This window comes from Artemia sp. Qi Xiang Cuo, chromosome 17 (genome assembly GCF_049724085.1).
Source record: "Artemia sp. Qi Xiang Cuo chromosome 17, ASM4972408v1, whole genome shotgun sequence".
NCBI classification, from domain to species: Eukaryota; Metazoa; Arthropoda; class Branchiopoda; order Anostraca; family Artemiidae; genus Artemia; species Artemia sp. Qi Xiang Cuo.
The window spans coordinates 35,328,165-35,352,486 of NC_142810.1; the positions used below are offsets into that span (position 1 = coordinate 35,328,165).

At 34.4% G+C, this 24,322-nt stretch overlaps 1 protein-coding gene across 1 annotated transcript in view; it reads left to right on the forward strand.

Moving 5' to 3' along the window:
• The window catches only part of LOC148942140 (ionotropic receptor 93a-like), a 94,721-nt gene that overhangs the window by 10,544 nt on the left and 59,855 nt on the right, over positions 1-24,322 (forward strand). Inside the window, exons 4-6 of the mRNA XM_089102894.1 lie at positions 7,465-7,560; positions 13,490-13,748; positions 21,504-21,612. Of these exons, the coding sequence (XP_088959020.1) occupies positions 7,465-7,560; positions 13,490-13,748; positions 21,504-21,612 (464 nt within the window). The remainder of the gene's footprint in view (positions 1-7,464; positions 7,561-13,489; positions 13,749-21,503; positions 21,613-24,322) is intronic.

The following is a 24,322-nucleotide window of genomic DNA, read 5'->3' on the forward strand; positions in this document are numbered from 1 at the left end:
GTATATAGCTTGATTAGACCATACTTGCTTATTCCCATACTTATCCCGTGCTAAGTTCAGGACATCACGTCTTCGTTTCGTCAGATTTTCCGACACAAATATACCAGTGCGAGCTAATTTTGACTTTTCTTTAAAAACTTTAGAAGCAAGGCCTTTAGACTTGAATGTTACAACCACAGGAGCAATTGCATCCTGTTTACTATTATCTTTGCTTAGATTTAATCTTTTCACTTCGATCACATCTTGATTAGATATTTCAAGCTCCATTTTATTTGTCACAATCTCAAGAACTACCGGCTTCAAGTCACTATTGGAAGGTTGTTTAACCCCATTGAACATGAGACTATTTAATCTCATTTCTTGTTCATACTCATCAAGCTTTTAATCAGCAACTTTCCTCCGTTCCTCAATAAATGAGCACTGGTTTTTTAAATGCTTTAAACCCTTTGATAAAATAACGAGTTTTGACTTGAATTCAACCACTACTGCTCTGCAAATTTCACTTGAAATGACGAGCTTGCGCTTTGATTGCACTAACTGTGCAATCAAAGCAGCTGCCAATTTTTCATCTAATCTCTGATCAATTTTCTGAGCAAGGTTTTCCTTGACAGACTGAGTCTCTTGTTACGTCGCTGTAATTTTAATAAGAGCGGTTGGCCCCGAAAAGTTATGTAAATTGGTATTTTCAGACGCTTGTCCTTGTCTTCACAACTTCTTTGTAAATGTCTGGTTTCAGCGCAAGTTCTTCAAACGCTCCCTTTACACCTTTTCTAGAGTTTTTCATAGCATCAGTTTTATTACATTCAAAATTTAGAATTTGGGACTCATTAACGAACTGGTATCATGCGTATTGTAGCAGAAAACTAGACTTGTAATTTCTAGTTTTTTCATTTCCTTTCGGATCAATCACTTCAACAATACGTTCATGCCATTCAGGGTAACCCTGAAACATAGCCAATGCCAGCTATGAAGAGTAAATTTAGCCATCTGCTTAACTAGCCAGCAATAATTAGTAAAGTAGCTTCGAAAACCCAAAAAGTTCGTACCTTTTGGTTGTACCGTAGACTCACAAGTCAGCCAAACTGACCTTAGTAATGTGTCATGCTGAACAAAACTGGATTGAACAATAAGTCACGCGAATTTCTTCTTAATGCATATAGTTTTCACCAACTAATTCCTCGATCCAAAATTCCAAAATCCAAAACCCTTAGTAACTCCCTCGTTCTTCAACTGTTGATCTCTCTTCACCCTATTCATGAACCTTGCATCTCATCACCTGATGCCTAATCTGCATCTTGGCCCTCCCGAAACCCAAACCCTTAGCCCTCGTCCTCAACTGTTGGTCTCTCTTCACTCTATTCATGAATCTTATACCTCATCACCTGATGCCTAATCTGCATCAGCACCCTTAGGGACAACTGTCGGTAGCTGTTTGCCCTATTCCTGAACCTCTTACCTCATCACCTGATAATTTCTGCCTAATCTGCCGACCCGTGAATCTGATACTAATCTACCCCATTCCCGCCAACGGCTGACAATTACCATTGCTAAATGTCACCCCTTCAAAACCAATGCTGTTTTTATAAACCAAGCTTGTCTTTCAGTTTCAGTTTCTATCTCCCCAGACAGCAAAGATGACGGTGACCTTGGGGGTGCTACCATCGATGGAAAAAAAGTTTTGGAGCCTGCTCCTCAGAAGCGCGCTTCGTTTCTGGTGTATAAGCACTGGTTTTGAAAATTTCATAACAAAATTGTCTGTGACACTTTTCTCTCCGGGAGGTATCCCCTTGCCGCCACTTTAGCATTCAAGATGTTCTATCACTGATGAAAAGAAGTAGCACCGTTGACTTGATCATCCTGTTAGTCGCAGGAAGAACCATCCTTTTATTTTGTTATATTCTTTGTTTAGAACCCAGAACCTAAGAGGGGTGCTTTGGGATTTTTTATTTCAGTTTACTCTGGCCTTTTCATTTGTCAGACCTTTTGGCGAGATGAGACAGCTATACGCAGTACCCGCCACGTGGTTTCAACTTTTAAAAAATTTTCATTGCTTTTATACCATTTAGTTCCGAGGCATACTTCTTAAAGATTATATTTTTTTATTTTTACTTCTATTAAAAATGTAGAATGAAACCTTTGTACTTCAAGTGTTGTTTAAAATTTAGCAAGGAAAACGTGCCTACTTCGACTACTAATAACAACTCACTGCAGCACCAAGCTCTCTGAGACCAACACAGTTGCGCATGCTCCTCCTCAGTCCTAATGCATCCTGAGCTTCCCTCTATACCTGAGCTCAAGAAGTACCAATTTTGTTTAGATTCTTTCTTATGACCTCTTTTCATCCCATTTAGGGATGACCTGATTTTTTTTTATCCTAGATGGATCAACGGACTGTGGTAACGGACTGTAAGTAAAGAGCGATACGGCTCAATGGTAACTGAAACTCTAAGAAACAGAGGCTTGATAACAATAGATAAATCAAAAGAATCGAATTTTTATGCTTATTCAAAATATGTAAAATTCATCAGGTTTGATCCATCAAGAGTTACGAGCCTGAGAAAATTTGCTCAACTTTCAAACACGGGGGAAAACACCACCAAAACCTCAAGTGATCTTAATGAAAATCACACCGTGAGATGCAGTATATCCGAGAACCCTACTGTAGAGGTTTTTTAAGCTACTATATACAAAAATGTGGAATTTTGCATTTTTTCCAAGAAGAAAGATAACGGATGTGTGTTTATTTGGTGTTTTTTTTTCTCAGGGATGATCGTATCGAATCAGAGATCCTAGAGAATTGATAGAGGGCTCATTTCATCGAAAACCCCACGTTCTTGCGTTCTTTTTAAGTGACAAAAATATTGAAGTGCAGCTAGCCCTCCTCCCATGTCCCTTTTTTTCCCCAAAGTCGCCCGATCAAAATTTTGAGATTGTAATTTAGTTCAGCATAGTCGAGAGATCTAATAACTATGTCTTTGAGGATGACTTGACCTTCTACAGTCCCTGGGGGAAGGGCTATTAGCTGTGAACTTTATATATTGTTTACATAAAGTATTGATTATTGGGAAGTATACAGATATTTTTCGGGAAGGGAGTATAATTCTGGTGGGGCGGGGGGTTATATGGGAGGATATTTCCATGAAGGTTTTTTTTTGTGGGGAACGGGGATCTTCCTTGGAGGGGGAGTCGGATTTCTCGATATTATTTTAAAAAAATCAGAAATTAAGCAAAAATAAGTTTCTGAAAGTAAGGCGCAACACTAAGATTTAAAACGAGCAGAAATAATTACGCAATTAAAGGGGGTTGTCCCCTCCTCAACACCTCGCTCCTTACAATTATTATTCTAATTATTTGGCCCCTATGTTTCAGTAGTCATTCTTAAATAATTTGAAGAAAAAATCAAACTGTAGCCTAAAGAGCGAGGTATTGAGGTGGGGGCAACCCCCTTACATACGTAATAATTTCTGTTCGTTTTAATTTTTAATATTGCTCATTAGTTACTGTTGAAAAATCTTACTTTTTTATTTAATAGGCAACGAGGATGATCTTTAACAATATTCGTCCTTAATCCGCGAAACGTACACTAGCCCTCTCAACCTTTTTCTCATTATGGCGCTAAAAAATGGGGAAGAACTACAATTTCGTGAAATATTGTTTGGTCAGTCAAACGGATCAAATTATCCGTAGACACTTCCTCTAGAAAATGTCCAAAAAATCCTCCTCCGTCTTCCAGAATGCCCAATTTTCAGAACCATACTTGACCTTATTTAGAAGACCTATCTTCCTATTCTTCCAAACTTTTTTCATCTGTGGAAAAGCAACTTCGGTCTTGGCTATTCTAATTTTAACATTCTCACTGCATCCACTATCTTTAATAATAATACTACCCAAGTAAGTTAGGCTTGATTGATCTTCTCATTACATTTAATGTTACCTTTTCGCCTTCATTTATTCTTAGTCTAAGCGACTCGGTCTTTTTAGCAATAATTTTCAAATTTATTCTTGTACCCTTATCTCTTAATATCTGCAAAACATCATTCATTTTGTCTTCCTATTTGATACCCTGCTCTCCCTTAGCCTTTGCCGTGTTCCTTAGGACAAAGTCCATCAAAATGATCCATATAAACGGGGATAGAATGTAGCCCTGTTTAACTCCTGACTCAAAACTGAACTTCCTACCGTAACCGCAGCAAAATTGTCTTGGTACTTAGTAGTAATCACTTTAATGCCTTTATCTGGTATACCATACAAGAATATTACCTTCACTAAAGCTCTTCTATCGTTTGAGTCAAACGCCTGTTCATAATCTATCAAACAGTTTGTGGTACTGTAAGTAAGGAGCGACCCTGCTCAATAGTAACAGAAACTCTAAAAAATCGAATTTTGATACCAATAGATACATCAAAAGAATCAGATGTTTATGTTGATTTCAAATATATAAGTTTCATTAAGTTTAGTTTTACCCATCAAAAGGTACACGCCTGAGAAAATTTGCCTTATTTTTGAAAAAAGGGGGAAACACCCCCTAAAGGTCAGAACCTTAATGAAAATCACACCGTCAGATTTAGCGTATCAGAGAACCCTACAATAGAGGTTTCGAGCTCCTATCTGAAAAAATGTGGAATTTTGTATTTTTTAACGGAAGAAAGATCACGGATGCGTGTTTATTCGTTTGTTTTCGTAGTTTTTTTTACAGGGGTGATCGTATCGACCCAGTGGTCCTAGAATATCGAGGGGGGGGATTTTAATTTGCATTTAAACGCAAATTAAAAGTTCTAGTGCCCTTTTTAAGTGACAAAAAATGGAGGACAACTTGGCCCCTTCCCACGCTCATTTTCCCCAAAGTCACCCGATCAAAATTTTGAGATAGCCATTTTGTTCAGCGTAGTCGCAAAATATAATAACTATGTCTTTGAGGATGACTAATCGCCCAAAGTCCCTGGGGGAAGGGCTCCAATTTATTAGCTTTGCCTATTGTTTACACATAGTATTGGTTATTGGGAAGTATACCGACGTTTTCACTGGGGATTTTTTATTGTAGGGGGGGGGGGTTGTGTGGGGTCGGGGGTTACGTCGGAGGATCTTTCCACGGAGAAAGGTTTCATGGGGGTAGGAACATTGCTATGAAGGTGGCGCCGGATTTCCCAGCATTATTCAAAAAACGACCGGAAATTAAATTAAAAAAAAAACAAGTTTTTCAACCAAAAATAAGGCGCAATATCAAAACTTAAAACGAATAGAAATTATTACGTAGATGAGGGTTCGCCCCCTAGTCAATACCTCGCTCTTTACGCTTAAGTTTTGAACAAAATTTGAACTTTAGCGTAAAGAGCGAGATATTGACTAGGGAGCGAACCTCCTAGTATACGTAATAAAAATATACGAATATAGAAGTTCGTTACATAAGTTAATTCGTAATTTATGCATATTTATTACTAATTAAAACGTTCGTAAATAAAATTAAACAACTTTCGAGAAAGCCATTTAACCAAAAAAAGTAAATTTAATATGCGAATTTTATTTTAATTATTCATGTACAGTGAGCCAAAATCAAAACCTGCATTAATTAAAAAACCTTCAGAAATTAATTGAAAAACAAGTTTTTTTTAACTGAAAGTAAGGAGCGACATTAAAACTTAAAACGACCAGAAATTATTCCGTATATGAAAGTAGCTGCCCCTCCTCAATGCCTCGCTCTTTGCGCTAAAGTTTGACTCTATCTCACAACTTTATTTTTTAAAACAATAAAAACTTTAGCTTAAAGACCGAGGCGTTTAGGAGGGGACAGCCCCTTTCATATACGGAATAATTTTTGTTCCTTTTAAGTTTTAATTTCGCTCCTTACTTTCAGTTAAAAAAAAACTTGTTTTTTTTATTTAATAAAACTAAGGATTAAAACATTTTTTTGATTCAGGCACTTCTCAATTATCAATCTAAGAGGGAAATTTTGGATGGCACATTCTCTCTCCTTCCTAGAATCATGATGTTCTCTTAAAACTTTATCTACTGCTTTTCTATGTCTAGAAAATATCATCATACTAAGTAAATAGCTTCTTAGAGAAACGACCTAATGTCTCTATAATTACCACATTCATTCTTATTACCTTTCTTATAAATGTGTCTTATTAAAGGTTTCCTTAAATCGCCAGGTAATTTCCCTTTTTCAAAACTATATTCATAATCTTCAGTAATTTACCTCGTAACTTCGCAACTACCATATTTTAAAATATCATTTACCACATCATCAGCTCCCGAGGGCTAAGTGGTTGTTTTTTCTTTTTTTTTTTTTTAAAAGAACTCTTTAGCTCTTCTGCGCAAAATAAGTCTTACTTCACTTCCGAATTGCCATAGAATTTTGTTCTTTTTAATGTCATTTCCAGTAATTATATCATGGTTTAACGCATTGTCAATGCGTTTTGCTCTTTCCCTTTAACACTTTCCTTAGCATTGATTGATGCCCCGTTCCTGTTTTTACCTGGGACAAGTCCAGATAACTACTCCGTCTCAGTTTCTTAATATGCCAATACTATTTTTTATTCTTATGCCACATGGCTGCATCTTTTAGATTATTGACAATTTCATCCATGGTCTTCACTTTTCACTGGCTTAGTTCATTTTTCAATGGTTTCTCTGTTTCTCTTACATTCGTGTTATTCACTCAAATTGTTTTGTTCAATCCCCTCCTTTTGTCTACCTTAATGCTCAATGCGTTTTCACTAATACTGCTAAAAAGACTTCTAACTAGAAAGAAAAGCGTTTATGGAAGTTGTGTCAAAACAATATGTTCCTAAAAAAAATTAAAAATTTTTAATGTGAAGTAAAAAATAAAATGGCTATCTCAAAATTTTAATCAATTGTCTTTGGAGGCTATGGGTGGGGTTGGGTAGAAAAGAGGGCAATGGAGGGGGTCTTGTTTTTTTCTAATCACTTTTGGCAATATTCTCTGAATTTTTTATTTTAATAGACTCTGCCGTTCTTAACATTTCGCAGATATGCTCTTATAAGAACCTGATTGCACGTATTGTGTTTTTGTTTCGTTCAACATACTCTTCAACTTTCCCTGAAAGTTTCAAATTAATATCCTTAGCTTTTTCTGAGATATTCACAGGCCCTCCTATACCATTACAAAACAAATGTTTAAGCAATTGCCAATTTACATTATTTACGGCCCTTGTCCTAGGGAGTATGGGGGGCATGTTATTCCCGGAGACAAATTTATTGGATTTTCTTTACTCTTATGAACAATATGGCTGTCTAGGAGGGTACAGGTATTTGGAGGCTGGTTGCTCTTCGATGACTTTGACTCTTTAAAATCTAGTGAATGGACATTAAACACACAAAGCTAAATAGAAGTGTTGAAAAATGACTGAAAGGAGTGTCACATTTGTCTTTTAAAGTGACGATTCTAATTAATGTAACTTTTTAAATATTAAAAACATTTAATATCCGTCTTATTTATAATAGATCTCCATGCCATATTTAGTTTTGGGCACTGCTCTTCTATTCGATATTTGGAACAGCTTTATGAAGATATGGATGTATTGCATGTTGCAACAACGGGTAAGTGGTTTATAGAAAAACAAGAAAGCTTTATTCCCTTTTTTTATTCAGACTTTTAAATCAAATCAATATAGATTTGGCGTTTGTTTATAAATTTGAAATTCAGTTTTTGCATGGGTTCATTACAATTTAGAAGAAATGGGTTGTTTTGGAACTTCTCACTATTTAGGGTTACTACTCTCTACCTAAAGACAAGTATGAAATGCCTATCTCCCTTTTAGGGTTTTTCGAATTATCCACTATCAGTACTTCAGAAATTACAACGAAATGTTGATTTTTTCATAAAAGGAATATAGATGGATATTTAGAAGAAGAACAATTTGTTAGGTCTAGGTGGAGAATAAAGAAGTTGCATTGTATTTCTCTTCTCTCTTAGGTTTTGTTAACCACCATCACTATTTTTAACTCTTAATCTTTTGCATTATTTATTTTTTTAGTGGTATCGTTTTCTTATTTACTTTGAGTTTTATTATGTTTATTTATGTTTTCCTTTCCTGTGATTATTGTTAATTTTATGATTGTTGCTATTGTTAATATTATTTGCTTGGATGTGACGTGTCAAACCTAAATAGTTTGTTTTTGTGTGATCAACGGCTCCTTGGACACGCGTAAGCTTCTTGAGCCTATGGCATGTCGTATTATTCTGTTATAACGTTTTTGTTAATAAATTCAATTCAAAATTCAGTTCATTATGCGGAATGTATGTTTAGTGCTACGAACAGTTCTACTATTTTGAATAGTAGCACATTTGTTGGACAAGGGGAGAGGCCAGTAGATATTTTCAATTGGAGGAGGTATGTCTAATGCCTTAAAAAGTAAATTGTCTAATTTCCTTTTTTTCGTGAACGGTCCTTCACACCAGTATGCACGGGAGATGTACATATGAAAGAATGTACTAAGGTTTTGCGTGCAATAGGACTAAAAAGAAGGGGTGGGGGAGGGAGTAACCATAGCTCTCTTTCTATTGCAGAATTTTTTGAAGTTTGTAAAAAAAAAACAATCAAATTCGTGTGCTTACTTAACGAAGGTGGAAGGCAGGGGGCATCCCCAAGGAGTAATATTTGTCCAATGAATCTACCTCCATGAAAAGTCTGGATAACACAACCTGGAAAATATCTTTTGGTATTTTATCCCCTCTCCCTCCCTTTAAATAATCATGGGGTTGTACATTTCTAGGGGTACTTTACATTTTTAAAGCATTGTTATAGAAAATGTAAACTTAAGTGGAAATACTGGGGGATTTACGGGAGTTGCAGCTCCGCTTAAATTTGGGACACCCCTTAATATATTATAAATGGACACAAATTAAACAGAAATCATAACTTTTATTTACAGTGAAAGTAAAGAGTTACGTCAAAACTTACAATGAATAGAAATTATCTGCTACCTAAAAGAACCTGCAATCCTACTAAACTCCCTCTCATTGGGTGGAAGCTCAGATTAAGAGTTGTCCGCGTTGTAATTAGAGTCTTCAACATGATGAAACCTTAACCTAAAACCCCTAATCCCCCTAAAACATAGGATAAAGTGTGATATGCGTCAATAGAACCCAATCCTTTAAAAAGGAATTTTGACTATAATATACGCATAGAATTTTTTTTGATGCTATTATCGAATGGGCAAAATTCATCCTCTACAATTGCTCCTACAATATATGTAAAAAAAATCTCATTTTCGTGAGAATTTTTTCATTTTCTTTTGGATGGTCACGAACGTATGTTCATTTTTTTTTAAATACTTCAAGCGATCATCTTATTAAATAGATGACCATGGAATATCAGTAGAGGGTGAAATCTAATTGAAACATATAGTAGTTCAATTTTTAAGCAAAAATAGAGATGATACGACAATAAAGTGCTGATTTGAACCATGTTTTTTCTGAAAAACAATAATTAAGTTGAGGGAGCAACCCTTTTTTCCAATACTGCTGATTTCAGTTTATTGTAAGGAGGTGATATGCATCTAACCTCCCTAGTTCTTAAAAAAAAGTGTGAACCTCTGGCTAGACTGATGTATACTATGTAATATTTTTAGAAAGTTGCGTACAATTTTCGCTTGGCCCCAAAATATGGTTGTCTGTTGTCCTTGAACCAAAGTCTATAGTGTCAGAGCTGAAGTGGTGTTTTTTGTAGTCGGTGTCAGAGGAAACTATCTGAAGTTGCTCTGTCAAGCTTTCGTTTCTTTGCACCGTGTTTTTGCCTTCAACTAGAGACCTCTATTTAAGCAGGCAAGCTGGCTGGCAGCAATTTCAAATTCAATTTAGTCTAAATTCAAAAAGTTTGAAATGTGTGATGACTCCTTGGACCCATTACCAAAATTTTTTCGTAGAGTCCTGGATAGAAAAGTTTACAGCCCCAGGAAGGAATATTTCCAATTGTTCCGGAAGTGCTGCCATCTATTTTTACAAGACATTTCCGTTTGTGGTTTTGTTAAGTATACTATTTCATTTTCTTTGTATGGGATTGAGGCAGATAAACAGTATCACATGTGCCTCCTAAGTTTTAATAGTTCTGTCTGTGCCTAAAAATTCGAGATCGGTTTATTTTTGTGCCAAAATTCCTTTATGAGTTAGACAATTTTGAGATTTTCGAGGGGCTTACAACTTCTTTGAATTACTCCTACCGAAAAGAAAAAAAAAAATCAACAATGACTTTGCTAAAAGAAAGATTTAAGATGCGATTTGTTGCAATAAATTGTGGAAGCAAAAGTTTTGCCCTTTAGTCTCTCCACTTCCCTCACCTACCCTTCCTATCTCAACTTTTTGGAAAAAAGTTGAGATATGTTGTATCGTTTTGAACCAGTGGTCTCTTTGTCCATGAACACTCCTCTATCCTTTTCTTGCAACGACAGCTTTTCTTGAAGGGCGGTAGGTATGTTATGTCTTGAGCCGGAATCGCGAAGATTTTCGATCTATATAATTATAGCTCCAAAGATGTCCCTTCAACACCCTCGCCTCTCCTAACTCCAAGGATTGGTAAATAATTTCTTGGACCACGCTGCATTTCCATTTATAGAATTTAAGAGAGAAAAAACACGTCCGGTAGCCACGTCCCCCTTATCAACGGGGAACAAATTAAAATTAAATTAAATGTAACATATAAAGAAAAAGACAAAAAAAAAAAAAAAAAGAAATAAAACTGACATCTTGATAACCTCCAAAATACTGCAATCATTGTAAACAGTCTGAACAAGCAAACAGAAGTGACAAAAACTGTCTATCAATCTTTTATTATTTTTGTGTGCTTATTCAGACTACTGGAATTATACGAGTGACAATCTGGTGTACAAGAGACAATCTTTTGTCATTTCTGTGCGCTTATTCAGGCTATTTACAGTGATCGCAGTATTTTGGAGGCTATTAAGATGCGAGTTCTTTTTTGTCTTTTTCTTTATATGCTGTGTTTAATGTAATTTAACTTTAATTTTTTTTTTCCCCGTTGATAAAGGCTCACAGATTTCGAGTCGAAATATTCAGATTTTTTATTATTTACAGTTTTTTTTTAAATTGTACCCGTTTTTTCTCTATTAAATTCTGTAAATGGAAAGGTAGGGAGGTTGCACCTTGTTTAAATTGGAAACAATCAATGATGGCTAGTCTGGTTTATTTGAGGCAATAGGTTGCCCTTTGGTCTCGTCTCTTAAAAAAAAACCTTCTCGTTCTCACTGTAGTGTTTTTATCGAAAAAGCAGTAATGTGGTCTGTTTGTTTGGAGACACAAAGTAGGTTTTGGTCCCTGCATTAACATTTCCCAGTACAAAATCGTGAATAGAAAGGCAGACAGATACTTATTTATATTTTATTTAATGTATTACAGGTAAATACTTAGTAAAAAAAGAAAAAAAGAAAAAAAAAGAAAGAAAAAAAAACTGTCTTCCCAATTTAGTAACTGAGATAAATGAGCACTTGAACAGGGTCTAGACCTTCCTCATCCATCCAATCACCTAGGACAAAGCAGTATATCCAACCCGATAATTCGAAAATCAAATCCAAAATAAAGCAAAATCAGTATTAATAAGTATAAGTCATTGTCCCAAAACCAAGCCCTAGCACCTCAAGTGTACAAAATTTAGAATTTCCCAAGTAATCACCACATATCAGGGCTCCTCAGATGAAAACTCATTGCCTATATAGGTTTTGGTGCTTAAATTTCATTAGTAGTATTAATGGTCATGCAGCATTGCACAATTGAGTACAAGCTATTAGAGGATATTGGAATGTTTTTCGTCCAAAAATGCATTTATGGGCCTAAAATTTCAATTGTTTCTGTATCGGTCCTAAAATATATCGTGGTGATGATTGGCCTATGAAACAGATCCAGAGGGAGGAAGATAGAGTCGAAAGCCCCTGCCTTTCATAGATTTGGAATATTACCATATACTATGTATTAACTGTTGTACCCATGACCTTATTTTATGTTTTTAATCATGGATTAACTTGTGGAACCTAATATAAAAAACGGTAATAAAGAAGAAACTATATATGGCCCAAAAATATTCAGTTACATTCAATGTGTGACCCTCCTCTAAAAAATTGCGGGTTTGAATCTGACTTTCTCCCCTTTATTCTGAGAATATATTGGAACTCAATGTTTAAGATGGGTGCTTGGTCAAGAGCTAGAGCTCCCCTTGTAGTGTTCATAGGGAGTTTTAATGAAAAAAGTTTGAAGTATAAAAAAATGGGACAAATGTAAAGAAAACTATAAATTTGATGGTAAGTATAACAGTGTGTAATACTTAATATCATCCTACTCAAAGTTTTACAATGCCTGGAGGGTCATTGCAAATTTAATAGAATTGTAGTGTAAGCCATTTTAAAGAAGTATGACTATATATATTTAAAAGAGGTCCAAGTAAGGTGAGCGAAGAGAGGAAAAAAAAATATGAAGTGAGGGACGAAGGCTAAATCGTTGTCCGATGAAAGCGTATTTCATTTGTGAGGGATGAAGGCATGAGCTGTGGACCTTAGGGAGCTCAGCAATTTGACAAAGCCCACGAACTAGGGATTATCAAGCCAAAGAACCCGCAAAACGAGATTTTTCGGCAAGTTATCTATATAGATATCTATAATTATATTTATCAGGGTTATTATATTGTATACTTGTGTCATAATTATTTATAATAATTCTAATTAAAGTCCATGAACAACCTCGAACAGATCGCTTAGAGCTGTCTGAACATAATTACTGTTTTCAACCGGATAACTATGCTCCTATCGACCGAAAATGCCCCATGTAGTCGGTCGTATTATTAATGATTTTGTTTGCATAGACTTATGTGCCATCACTTTGAAAGACTTTTCACTTTTGAATCAGAATTGGTTTAGTGTTTATAGACACAAAAAATAAAAATCGGGGGTCTGACCTTGGTACTGACAATATTGTTGCAATATCAGTTTCTACAAATTGCCAAAACTAATAGAAAACCAACGGTTGTCCTTGCAGGGTTTTTTTTTTTTTTTTTACCAGGAGAAAAGTACATTGATCTTAGCTAAATAAAAGCAACGCTCTCATTCTACACATTTTTTTCTATTAAATCGGCTTGCTAATTTTTTTTCAGTTGTCTAAATAACATTTTTAACTTCCAAAATTAACAGTTGGTTGACTCATCTGTATGCCAGAAAGGGGGGGCCTCTACCTCACCTGAAACAGGTTTTGTAAAAAGAATAAGTCGTATAATTGTGTATTTTAAAAAGTGATGAAATTTTGTTAAATTACATACTCGTGTTTTAGGTATATGAAAGCAAGGTATGGTTATTCTCATTGGAACATTGCAAATCTCGGCTATTCTAATTGCAGCTTATCTTTAGTAAATCAGTTTTGATTTTTTCTTTTTCGGAGAAAAAATCCGTCAGACTAAAAATAAATAGTGTGAACATACAGTCTTATTTTTGTTTCAGCAGAAGCTAAGCAAAATAATTTTTGTTTCTTTAGATTCTGGGTGTCCGAGATCAACAAGAACTTTGCTACATGCAACACCTATGATTCTGTGGAGCACCCATCTGCGTCAAATAGTGTCAGACATGAAAGAGGACAAAACATTAATGTGGACCGATGGTTTTCTTTTCTTTACGGGTGATAAGTTGCAAAGTCACGCGCTGGAAATTGTTGAATCTTTAAGAGATCATCATTTTGGTTACCCAGTTTCTGTATCCATGGAAAACGTGAGGGATCCATCAAAAGGGATCCAGGAGTAAGGTCTTATTCTAGTTAATATCATTGGAACTCCAATTATTATAGTTACTAGTATTAGTTACTGGCATCAGATTACTTGTATAAGCGTAACTGGAACTTTCCGTAGAGAGGGAAGAGCTGTATAATCAAAGGTAAACAGCTTAGGAACTTTGTAAATAACATAAAACTAAAGGAGACGAATATTCAGATTTAAAGAATGGATGATACGCATACTTTCGTATAGTACTAAAAAATATATGTGATAGTTAAAGCAAACTGACCTATGGTATATTGACAACTTTTTTTTATCAACTGACGCGAAGGGGCTCTGATCCTTATCTATGATTAAATAAAAAATAAGTTTTTCAACTGAAAGCACGGAGCAACATCAAAACTGAAAACGAACAGAAATTGTTTCTTATATGAAGGGGGTTTCCCCCTCCTCAACACCTCGCTCTTTACTCTAAAGTTTTATAATAATTTTAAAAAAGCGTCTTATTGTTCTAATTAAACGACCCTTGTGTTTCAGGAGTCATTCTTAAAGAATTTTGACAAAATTAAAACTCTAGCTTAAAGAGCGAGGTGTTGAGGAAGGGGAGACCCCCTTCTTATACGTAATAATTTCTGTATACGTAATTCTTATACGTAATAATTTCTGTTCGTTTTAAGTTTAAATGTTGCTCCTTACTTTCAGTTGAAAAACTTTTTTACTTTTTTTTCTTACTTAATTTCTGATCGTTTTTTAAACAATGGCAGGAAATCTGGCTCTACCTCCACGGAGAAACCCCTCCCCATGGAAATATCCTATGGACAATTCAATCACGGTGAAAATTTACCCCGAACAAATACTCTTAACCCCTCCGTGTGTAAAATTGACACGGAAAAGAAAAACAAAACGTATAAAAAGAATTTTGTATAAGAATTCTGGCAAGTTCTTGCAGTGTATAATTTCCCCTGTAAATTTCACTCCCTGTAAACTTCCCGTTTCTCCCCATCCCACCCGAAAATGTATGCATGCATCCCAATAACAAGCACTATACGTAAACAATGTGTAAATATTATAACTTAAAGACCTTTCTCCTGGGTCAGGGGGGAGGGACGGAGGGGTCATGTTATACCCAAAGGCTTAGTCATTGGGCCTTTCAACTATGCTGAACAAAAAGGCTACCTCAAAATTTTGATCGGACGTTTTTGGGAAAAAAGGGCGGGGGAGGGGCCTAGTTACCCTCCAACTTTTTGGTCACTTAAAAAGGGAACTAAAACTTATAATTTCTGTTCAAAGGAGCCCTCTCCCAATATTATAGGAACACTGGGTCGATACGATTACCCCTGGGGAAAACAAAAAACGAACAAATAAACACGCATCTGTGGTCTTTCTTCTGGCAAAAAATACCAAATTCCACATTTTTACAGATAGGAGCTTGATTTCTATACAGTAGGGTTCTCTGATACGCTGAATCTGATGGTGTCATTTTCATTAATATCATTTGGATTTTAAGGGGTTGTTTTCCTCTTTTTTCGAAAATCGGGAAGGTTTTCTCAGGCTCGTAACCTTTGATAGGTTAGACTAAACTTGTTAAAAGTTATATATTTAAAATCAACATAAAAAGCCAATTCTATTGATATATCTCTTGGTATCAAAACTCCGTTTTTTAGAGTTTTCGTTACTTTTGAGCCGGGTCGCTCCTTACTTATAGTTCGTTACCACGAACTGTTTGATTAAAAGAAAAAAAGTTTTTCAACTGAAGACAAGGAGCAAATTTGAAACTTGAAACCAACAGAAATTAGTCCGTATATGAGGAATATTGCCCCCTCCTCAAACATCTCGCTTCTACGCTAAAGTTTCTTAGTGCTTTAAAAGACTTTCTAGAGGGGGTGCCCCCCTTCATATACGAAATTTCTTATCGCTTTAAGTTTTAATGTCGCTCCTTACTATGAGTTGAAAAAAATACTTGTTTTATATTTAATTAATTAAAAGAAACTTCCGAAAAAGAAGGTTTTTTTTAAAGAAAAGTAAAGGGTAATGTCAAACTTGAGACCAACAGAAATACTATCCTATGATAATTCAAACTCAAAATGACTAGAAATTGCGATTAAAGAATAAAGGAAACGCAAAATGAATAGAAATTAACCCGAATGGTCATTTCAAATACAAAGATAACAGATACTTTTATAGATGAATAAATAAATCTCAAAACGCGTAAAAATTAAATTGAATAATCAAGTCAAACTTAAAACGAACAAAAATTACTTCAGACAGGAGTTTAGCTGCTGTCTCCTACCCTTCCTCTAGCCGTTTAAAGTTCTAAAGCCTATTACATTATTTATGTTTTATTGAAAACAGTTTGAATCTTTATCAGTGTGCTTTATTTTTCAAAACACTGACGACAAATAAAAAATTAATCACTATAGAATCATCATGACTGGAAAGAACTAATGAAAATAAGTTGAATATTTGATGTATAACTATATCGATCTCTGGAAACTCAGAAATTAAAGATTTGGTTCCCTGTTATTTTTTTTAATTTTTCTAAGTTATAAATGTAAGAAAAAAGGATATACAGTAATTTGTTTTCAGTAAAACACAAATGACACAATAAGATTTAGATTTTTAAATAGATGGATAAGATAGATAAGATAAGATTTATTCATAATCAATTAATCATACGAGACAATACATTGTGCTAATCCCCCAAAGGCTCCTAGGCCTAAATGGTTAGAGAAGGAGAGAGTGGGCAGTAGCTAAACTCCTGCTTGAAGTCATTTTTGTTCGCTAAACTTTTGTTCGTTTAAAGTAATTCGGTAACTCTCTTCCGAAAATCCTGGGGGTCATTTCTTATCTCATGTGTTACCGTAATTTAATTGCAAGTTTTCCGTTTGCAAATTTTGTTGTAATTTGAAGGTAACTATATACAGATGGGTTTGTGCGGTGATTGTGTCGGGCTCCCTCCCCTCTGCTTATTGGCTGAGACACCTGCAAAACACTGCTGACGGACCTTTAGACTATGGAGTATAGAAGGCGATGCAAATACACCTAAGGAATTGATATAGCTGATGCTGTAGAATTGCAGTGTTAGATGGTGCTGATAATAGATCAAATTGAAACACCATCACAATGCTTGAAGGGGGGAAAGAAAATCAGCACAGTACCAAACAGCGTCCGTAAAGGAACTAAAAGGATATTATAGCAACCTTGTGTGAATTAGCAAAAATATCCGATCTTCAAGCGCGATATGACTTGACACAGTAAAAGTGACTAGATGGAACGTATCACCCTCAGCCGTTCCTTAAAAGTTGTTGATACGATCTTTTGATAACGAGCATACACATAATATGGTTTGATTATTATCGGTAGCCTTCTCAAAAGCTATAGGGGTTATGTCCCCATAGGCATAGTTATTTGACCTTTAACCTGTTTTAAAATTTTGATCGAAACCTACCATTGGCCACAGGAAAATAATAACAGATAGTTCTTTTTCAATAGGCAGTTACTTTCTTCAAAATTTATTATTTTTCAACTGTAATTACATCAGTGTTTCCACTTTGTAATTTTCAAAATCCCTGAAAAGCTGGGGAAAAAACCTGGAAACCCCGATTTTCAATATCAAAATCCCTAAAAAAGAAAAAAAATGTTTTTACTTCTTTCCAAATCGCTAGTATAACCTTGTTATGCAGATATTTAAGAGCAGTTATTCAAGACAACTTATTTGGAACTGAAGACTAGTTACTCGTAGCGAAATATCTCCTTATGACGTTCATAACAGTTCATTTTACTTAACGACTAGTTAAATTCGGACTTATTGATAGATTCCTTGCCATACCCGGGAATCTGGACGATATGAAGATGAGTTGTCTGTTGGCATATCTTTCAAAATAGTGTAGAAAATATCAACTTCAGGAATAGAAGTTACTTCTGGTGTACTTCAACTTCGTGTAACACAAAAAAGAATAAAAAATAAAACTACTTGGGCATTGTTCATATTTGTGAAGTAAGGTGTAATAAAGCTTAGAGTCAAGTAAGACGAGTAAGAGAAGCAGACTTCAGTTTAATTTTTATTTATGCGTGACCAATCAGAATTCTTAATTGGTTTTGTCTGCACATCAGGGACAAATACGGTGGTCGATTTTTTTTTATTTTTTATTTTATTGTAGGTAATTTGGTTAATAATTTCACACTTCTTATCGCACTAATATGGAAAATCAATTAGTTGCATCAGCCGCCAGATACACGCATCAAGAATAAGGGGAAGGGGGAATTATAGCTTCCTCCCCCAGTAACCGTTGTTATTTTCCTAGATTTCAAAGTTTAATTTCAGGAATGTAACTTCAAACACAACCTTTAAAATATGTAAACTTTAGTGTCTAAAACAAAAGAACGAATAAAATTGTGCAAGTTTTTACTTTTCTAAAAGAATCACGAAGATACATCTATAATTTTTTTTTCAGTCCGCACTTCATATCGAAGAAAATGCCGTACAAACCTCAAAAAGGGCTCATTCGATTGCAAGTTGAAAGTGCTAGTGTGTTTTTTAATATTCAAAAATGGTTGGAGGGCAACTATCCCCCCTCCAACGCCCATCACTTCCCCAAACACATCCAATAAAAATTGGATATGCCTTCTAAAGATCAGAACACAATTTGCGCTTTACTGAAAACAAAATATATGTAAAATGTTTTCACTTTTCTTACTTTCATAAATAAAAAATTATCAAAACTTTAAGGAATAAATATCAGTATATGTCAATTAAACTGACAATTCACAGTCATTTTTAATGTTTTTTTTTTTCAGCAAAGTGCAAATTGTGTTCTGGTCTTGAGAAAGTATGGGGGTTAATCAGCACTAATCATGTTAATTTTTATCGTTTTGAGTTTGACTCGGCTATTTAGTGTAATTTCTGTTCGTTTTAAGTTTCATTTATTTATTGATAGTGATTTGTGGTAGTTTTACGCTTGGAGGAATATTTGGCGTTATTTTTACTCATTTTTGGCTTAATCGAGCTCTTTTCTTTTCTTTGAAAAACTTGTTTTGTGGAAAAAGTTTTTTAATTTAATATAAATCAGGATCGATTTTTCATTGTGGTTGATTGAAAACATGAAAAGATAGAGGCAAAAGAAATATCCTTGTTTACAATTTTATGATTACACCTATTTGAATGGCTTGAAGAAAAAATTTAGAGATTCAAGACATTTGAAAGCTGGAATAAAAATTTAACTTATAGTCAGGTACGTATGCAAGTTTTTTTTGTGTTTGGGGAGGGAGGGAGTAATAAAAATAATAAAACTAATTTATTTGATAATTTGAATAAAAAGTTACAAGAAATTCAGAAAATGGGACGGTTTTTTGGGGGGGAAGCGGGGGGGTGGATGAGACACTGCCCTCGTCGGTGCTTCTAGTTTTTTTTAGTCAGAACACTCTAGACTAACTTCATCACTTTCGTCCTTTTTTCATATGTTAGCTGAAGCTTTGACTTTTTTCATGTGCAGTAGTAGCTGCTCTTCTCTGCGAATGCATGTGGCACTTTCTTCTCTCTGCTTCATACGTATTCTGCTTTCAGAATTCTGTGCCGTCGGACAAAGGAAGAGAAAGCACAAATAGTACTGCCGATCTTAAATTTGTGAAAATTTATTTCCGGCGGCTTTTCTTTCTGAAACAGTCAAACGCCAATTTTTTTTTCAATTTTTTTATTTATTAAATAATATTTATTGACAAAAACTTAACATAGACACCTCCCCTCCAAATGCCATAGCATGATATGGAGGAGGGATAACCAAACAAATAAAAAAAATAAATAAAAGAACTTAACATAAACCTCAAAAGGGATTTAAAAATAAAACACAGCTACAACATCATATACCCTGCTACCAGTCGCTTAACATTCCGTGCTCAATTCCTTCCTTAATAGACCTCATTAAAAATAAAATACTATATTTAATGATTTAAATATGAATTTAATCCATCAACTTTGCACCCTATTAAATTAATTATTAAAGCCATGTTTAGAAAGCAATTCATTCTTGAACAGCCTTTTTAAATTCACTAAAATCACTATTTTTAATATTCTCAGTTAGCGAATTCCATAGATTAGCCCTTCTAGAAAAAGTAGACCTAACCAAGTTATTAACGTGAATTTTGTTCATTGGCCTTTTGCCATGGGAATGAACTTCATTAACTTGGGTGAACACACTTAGAAAAGAAGCGGACTTACCTCTGTTGCAATTATACATAAAAACACTAGTATAAAAGTTAAGGAGAGCAGCCGCTGGAAGTATTTTCAACCTAACATAAGCCTCATGACATGATTCAGAAGGGCTTAAATTAGCAAGTATTCTAATAGTAATATTTTGCAAAACTTGGACTGGACGAAGAATTGAGGACAGTGTTCCCAACCCAACCATATTGAACTACAATACAAAATATAAGGATGAATTAAACTAAAATATAATATAGGAATTATTTCCTACGGTAAACAATGTTTAATTTTACGTATTATGCTAACATTTTTTGCTAATATATTTGAAACTTTCACAATAAGATCTCTAAATGAGAGCGATTCATCAACAATAATATCAAGGCATCGAACACTTGAAGTCCTCCATATTGCATGCCCCCAGCTTCAGCGAAGATATCCATGTTTAACAATACCAGACCGTCCAAAAACTACAAAATAATACGTAACCATGTCCATTGTTTCAATATTTTCCACATCCATGAGATTTTGAGTCTGCCACATTTAGTCGATTTTGTTTGATTCCCATGGTTCTTTTTCATATTTTCGAACAAAGGGTTGGAGGGAATCAGATTGAAGTGACTGTGCTGATACAGGGTCAATCATTTCTGTATATTAACAAATTTCATCATCAAAATAAAATCGAGTTTGGATCTGTGCGTAGCTCTAGGTAAAAAGATTGTGCTAATACTTCATTTCTGCTCGTCTTAAGTTTTAATATGGATCTTTAATTTTCTTTGAAAACTTTTTTGTGGTATTTGTTTTTCAAATTAATCTTTTTTCATTTTCTATTGCTATATCATAGAATAGCTTGTTTTACATCTAAAATCTGAATTTCTTTAAAAAATACCTACTCTCTTCTTTTACCAGTTATCAATAAAAAAAAGTATTGACTAATTGATCGTTGATCAGGAACATACCAAGGAAAAGTTCGGTCTTGTGACCTCCGAAAAAATGTTGAGATTTGGGCACTATTCCCTCTAACACCTTCTATTTTCTGCATAAATCCCATTTTATGAACTTGTATCTCACTCCTAAATGCATGCCCCCTGAAGAATAAAATGCTACGCATACGCCTTGTGGTGATTCTGGAATTTTTTATATAAATCAAGTATAAAAAAGTTTGCAGCTTGATAAAGATCAAAACCGCAAGAGATCATTTCAACAAAAAGTGTATTCCCGCAAAAATAATTAGATATATCACGCTAACATTATTGATGGATTGAGCGCTTGAAGCCTTCTTATCTAAGCCAGGATCGCAATAAGCGGGGGAGGGATTTCGGTTAAAAGCATTCTTTCTTTTGGTGTTTTCATTGTAAAATATTGAAAAAATACCCGCCCGCCCTAGATTCTCAGAAATACCTTTCTTTGTGTCTTCATTAAAAAAAATACGTCCCCTCCCCTTATATTTCCATTAATTGGTGCCCCTAAACTGTACAATAAGGAAGAGCACACTTATTTCACGAAAAATCCTGTCTAAAATAACAGTTGCTCCACTTTCTAACTGATCATTATTCTATCTGTATTTAATGTGTATTTATCCATAGGCAAAATAAGTTTTCCGAGACGCTGAAGCAGAATCCCTTCAGTATTAAAGGGAGTAATTACGTAGTTGTCACCGATTCAGAAGAAGCAGCCGTCACTATTTATCAACTGGTAACTAGAAATTTGATATGCTACTGAACTCTCTTTTCTGGTCAGTTTCTTTTTTTTTGTGTTATTATTCAACCCTTTATCTTGATATTTGTAACATGAATATGACAGATTTATTAAGAAAACTTACTGACGATAAAATACCCCCTGATCAATCGAGAGAAAATTTGATGTGTTAACTTCATGTATTAATAAATACAAATCAATGCTAAGTAATGGTCCTTTCACACTGCGCTGTAGAACCTTTACAATAGCATAGCTTAAGACTTCATTTTACGTTATGAAATGCTAAGAAGCAAGTTTTTTTCCATAACGAAGGCAGTGCCAAATAGACTAGAACTCTGCTTAGAAGTTTACGGTACGTAAATTTATTCACATTACGGAAAAGTCAATATAGCAGGAACGAGAGGGATTTCCTGGATGAGTGGTTAATAAATTTTGAAAACAAACTAGCAATATTTTCCTTAAGGTCATCTAACTTAACCAATTAACATATACCATTAAGTACGTAGTGTGAACATGGCTTAAAACATAGGTCGTCAAACAAAAAGGAAAACAAAAATTGGGCGAGAAAATTAAGACAAAAAGCGGAAGGAAAAGAAGTAGAATAGGCCAGTCCGATTAGAATACAATCCAAAATTCAAGCTAAAGTTCATCATTTCTAATTTCTTACAAAAGACAATCTTCAAGACACACCTTTATACTAAAAAACATTTTTTTTTATAGTATTATAAGTCCCTCCTCGAACCTTCTTAGTGGTACCAACATCTTAAAAATCCAAGTAGCTATATTTATTGATCACGTACATTTAAAAACAAACATATTTAAAATCATAACCATATCAATCAGTCCTTAAGTTTTAGCAGCTAAAAACTACAGATTTAATTTTGGAGCATTCTACAGCCAATTACCATTAATAAACATCTGTCACAGCTGTTTTTCAGGGTGCTCTTCCGTCATAGGACACCACTTCCGCTGTGGAACCAAAATTACTTAAAGTCAGCAAAATTCTTATTATTTATTCCCAGATCCCTCTGTTTACCATAAATTACCTTCGTCCCATTTACTCACACTGAAACGACCCAAATGAAAGACCTTGTCTTTACATGATTTTACACAGGAAAAAATTTAACAATTAGACAAGGTTTAGTATTCCTATTTTTAAGTATCTAATTCAGTTACTTCCACATATCCTTTCTAATATCCCGATAAAAAATAATTTTATTTATTTGCTTTGTTTATTTTCCCTTATTTTTATTTAATCCCTTCCTTTTTTCTTCTTTCTCTTTTTGTTCTTTCTTGTCTTTTCCTAAAGGCAATGCTATTCTCACTCATACACAAATTAATTCTGGACTATCTTTCTCCACTCAAAAGGCTCAAACTCCCTCCTCAACTCTTTTTCTCACTCCATTTTTCATACACAGTGGGAAAGTATAATTCAAAATCAGAACAGTATATTCTCCACTCTTCACTTATTTTCAATAGTTTAATTTTTATTTCCAAACCTCCCAAAGAGAACACTTTTTTTTCTTCTCACACATAATGGTACATGTTTCCAATAATACAACACAAGGAATTTTTCCTTTTCACCTCCAACTCCAAATTTATATCAAATTTTGCCAGCTTCTTCTTTTCCTCGTCACTTTGAACCATAATACCATAAATTTCACTTAAATTGAAATCAAACTGAAAAATTCCTCTGTTCTCTTTATACGTGAGGAACTTGTGGATTAAACCATCTTCTGCTTTCACAAAAAAAAAGACACTTTCTATCTTAATATAGACAATTTCTATCTATGGTGAGTCTATTTTGGTAACACAAAATCATGTGTATCACTTGAAATATAAGCTCCTTTACTTTAGGCTCTGTATGGAGGGAATGCAAATTCCTGAAAGCGCTTTCAAAATCTACCTATAGTTCTTTTGATTCTGCGTGATATTCACCATTTTCCTCGTCGAGAGTCAAGATCCTGGCTATCTCCTTTTGTAATATTTTACTATCTGCCGTGCGAAGCGCTTTTTCTTGCAGCTGCTTCAGTATCAGGATTGAATCTCTTATGAAAGCTGAGCAATTATCTCTGAATTTGTTGGAGTAGGGGGAGCAGCCACTTTCTTGTCATTTCAAAGTGTTTCTGTGGTCCATTTAAAAATTCAATTATTATTCTGAGAAGAATATTTTGAGACATTTATCGAACATCGAAACTATTTTCGTCTATTCTGCATATTATATTCTTCTATTCTTAAATATATTCTTCCATTCTAGATATTCTAAAACACTATTTTAAACTATTCTACATGGTATTAATACTGAATCTACTCATATACAACAGCCATCATACTTACATAATACACATACATAAATTCTATTCTTTTGCAAGGAAAAATCTTTTGGTTGTGGCCTTGAAGGTATACTAATATAGGCCTTGAATATTTAGACATTCCAATTCTTTTGGACGAAAGAGCATCTTCTAGATGAGTTTTTCTAGCTTTCCGTCCATATATAAAGCCTCATTTATTTGTTAATATTTTTGGCTTTAGATTTCAGGAGGAGTATAAATGGGGCCAGATAAATTATTCTTGATATTCAGTACATGTTGCTGAAAGTCGATATCTGAAACAAGGAGAGATTCCTACCTTTATCGTTTCCACATAGCAGACACTGAATTACAATAAGTTTATCTTCCCATGCACTTTTTTTAAATTACACATTATT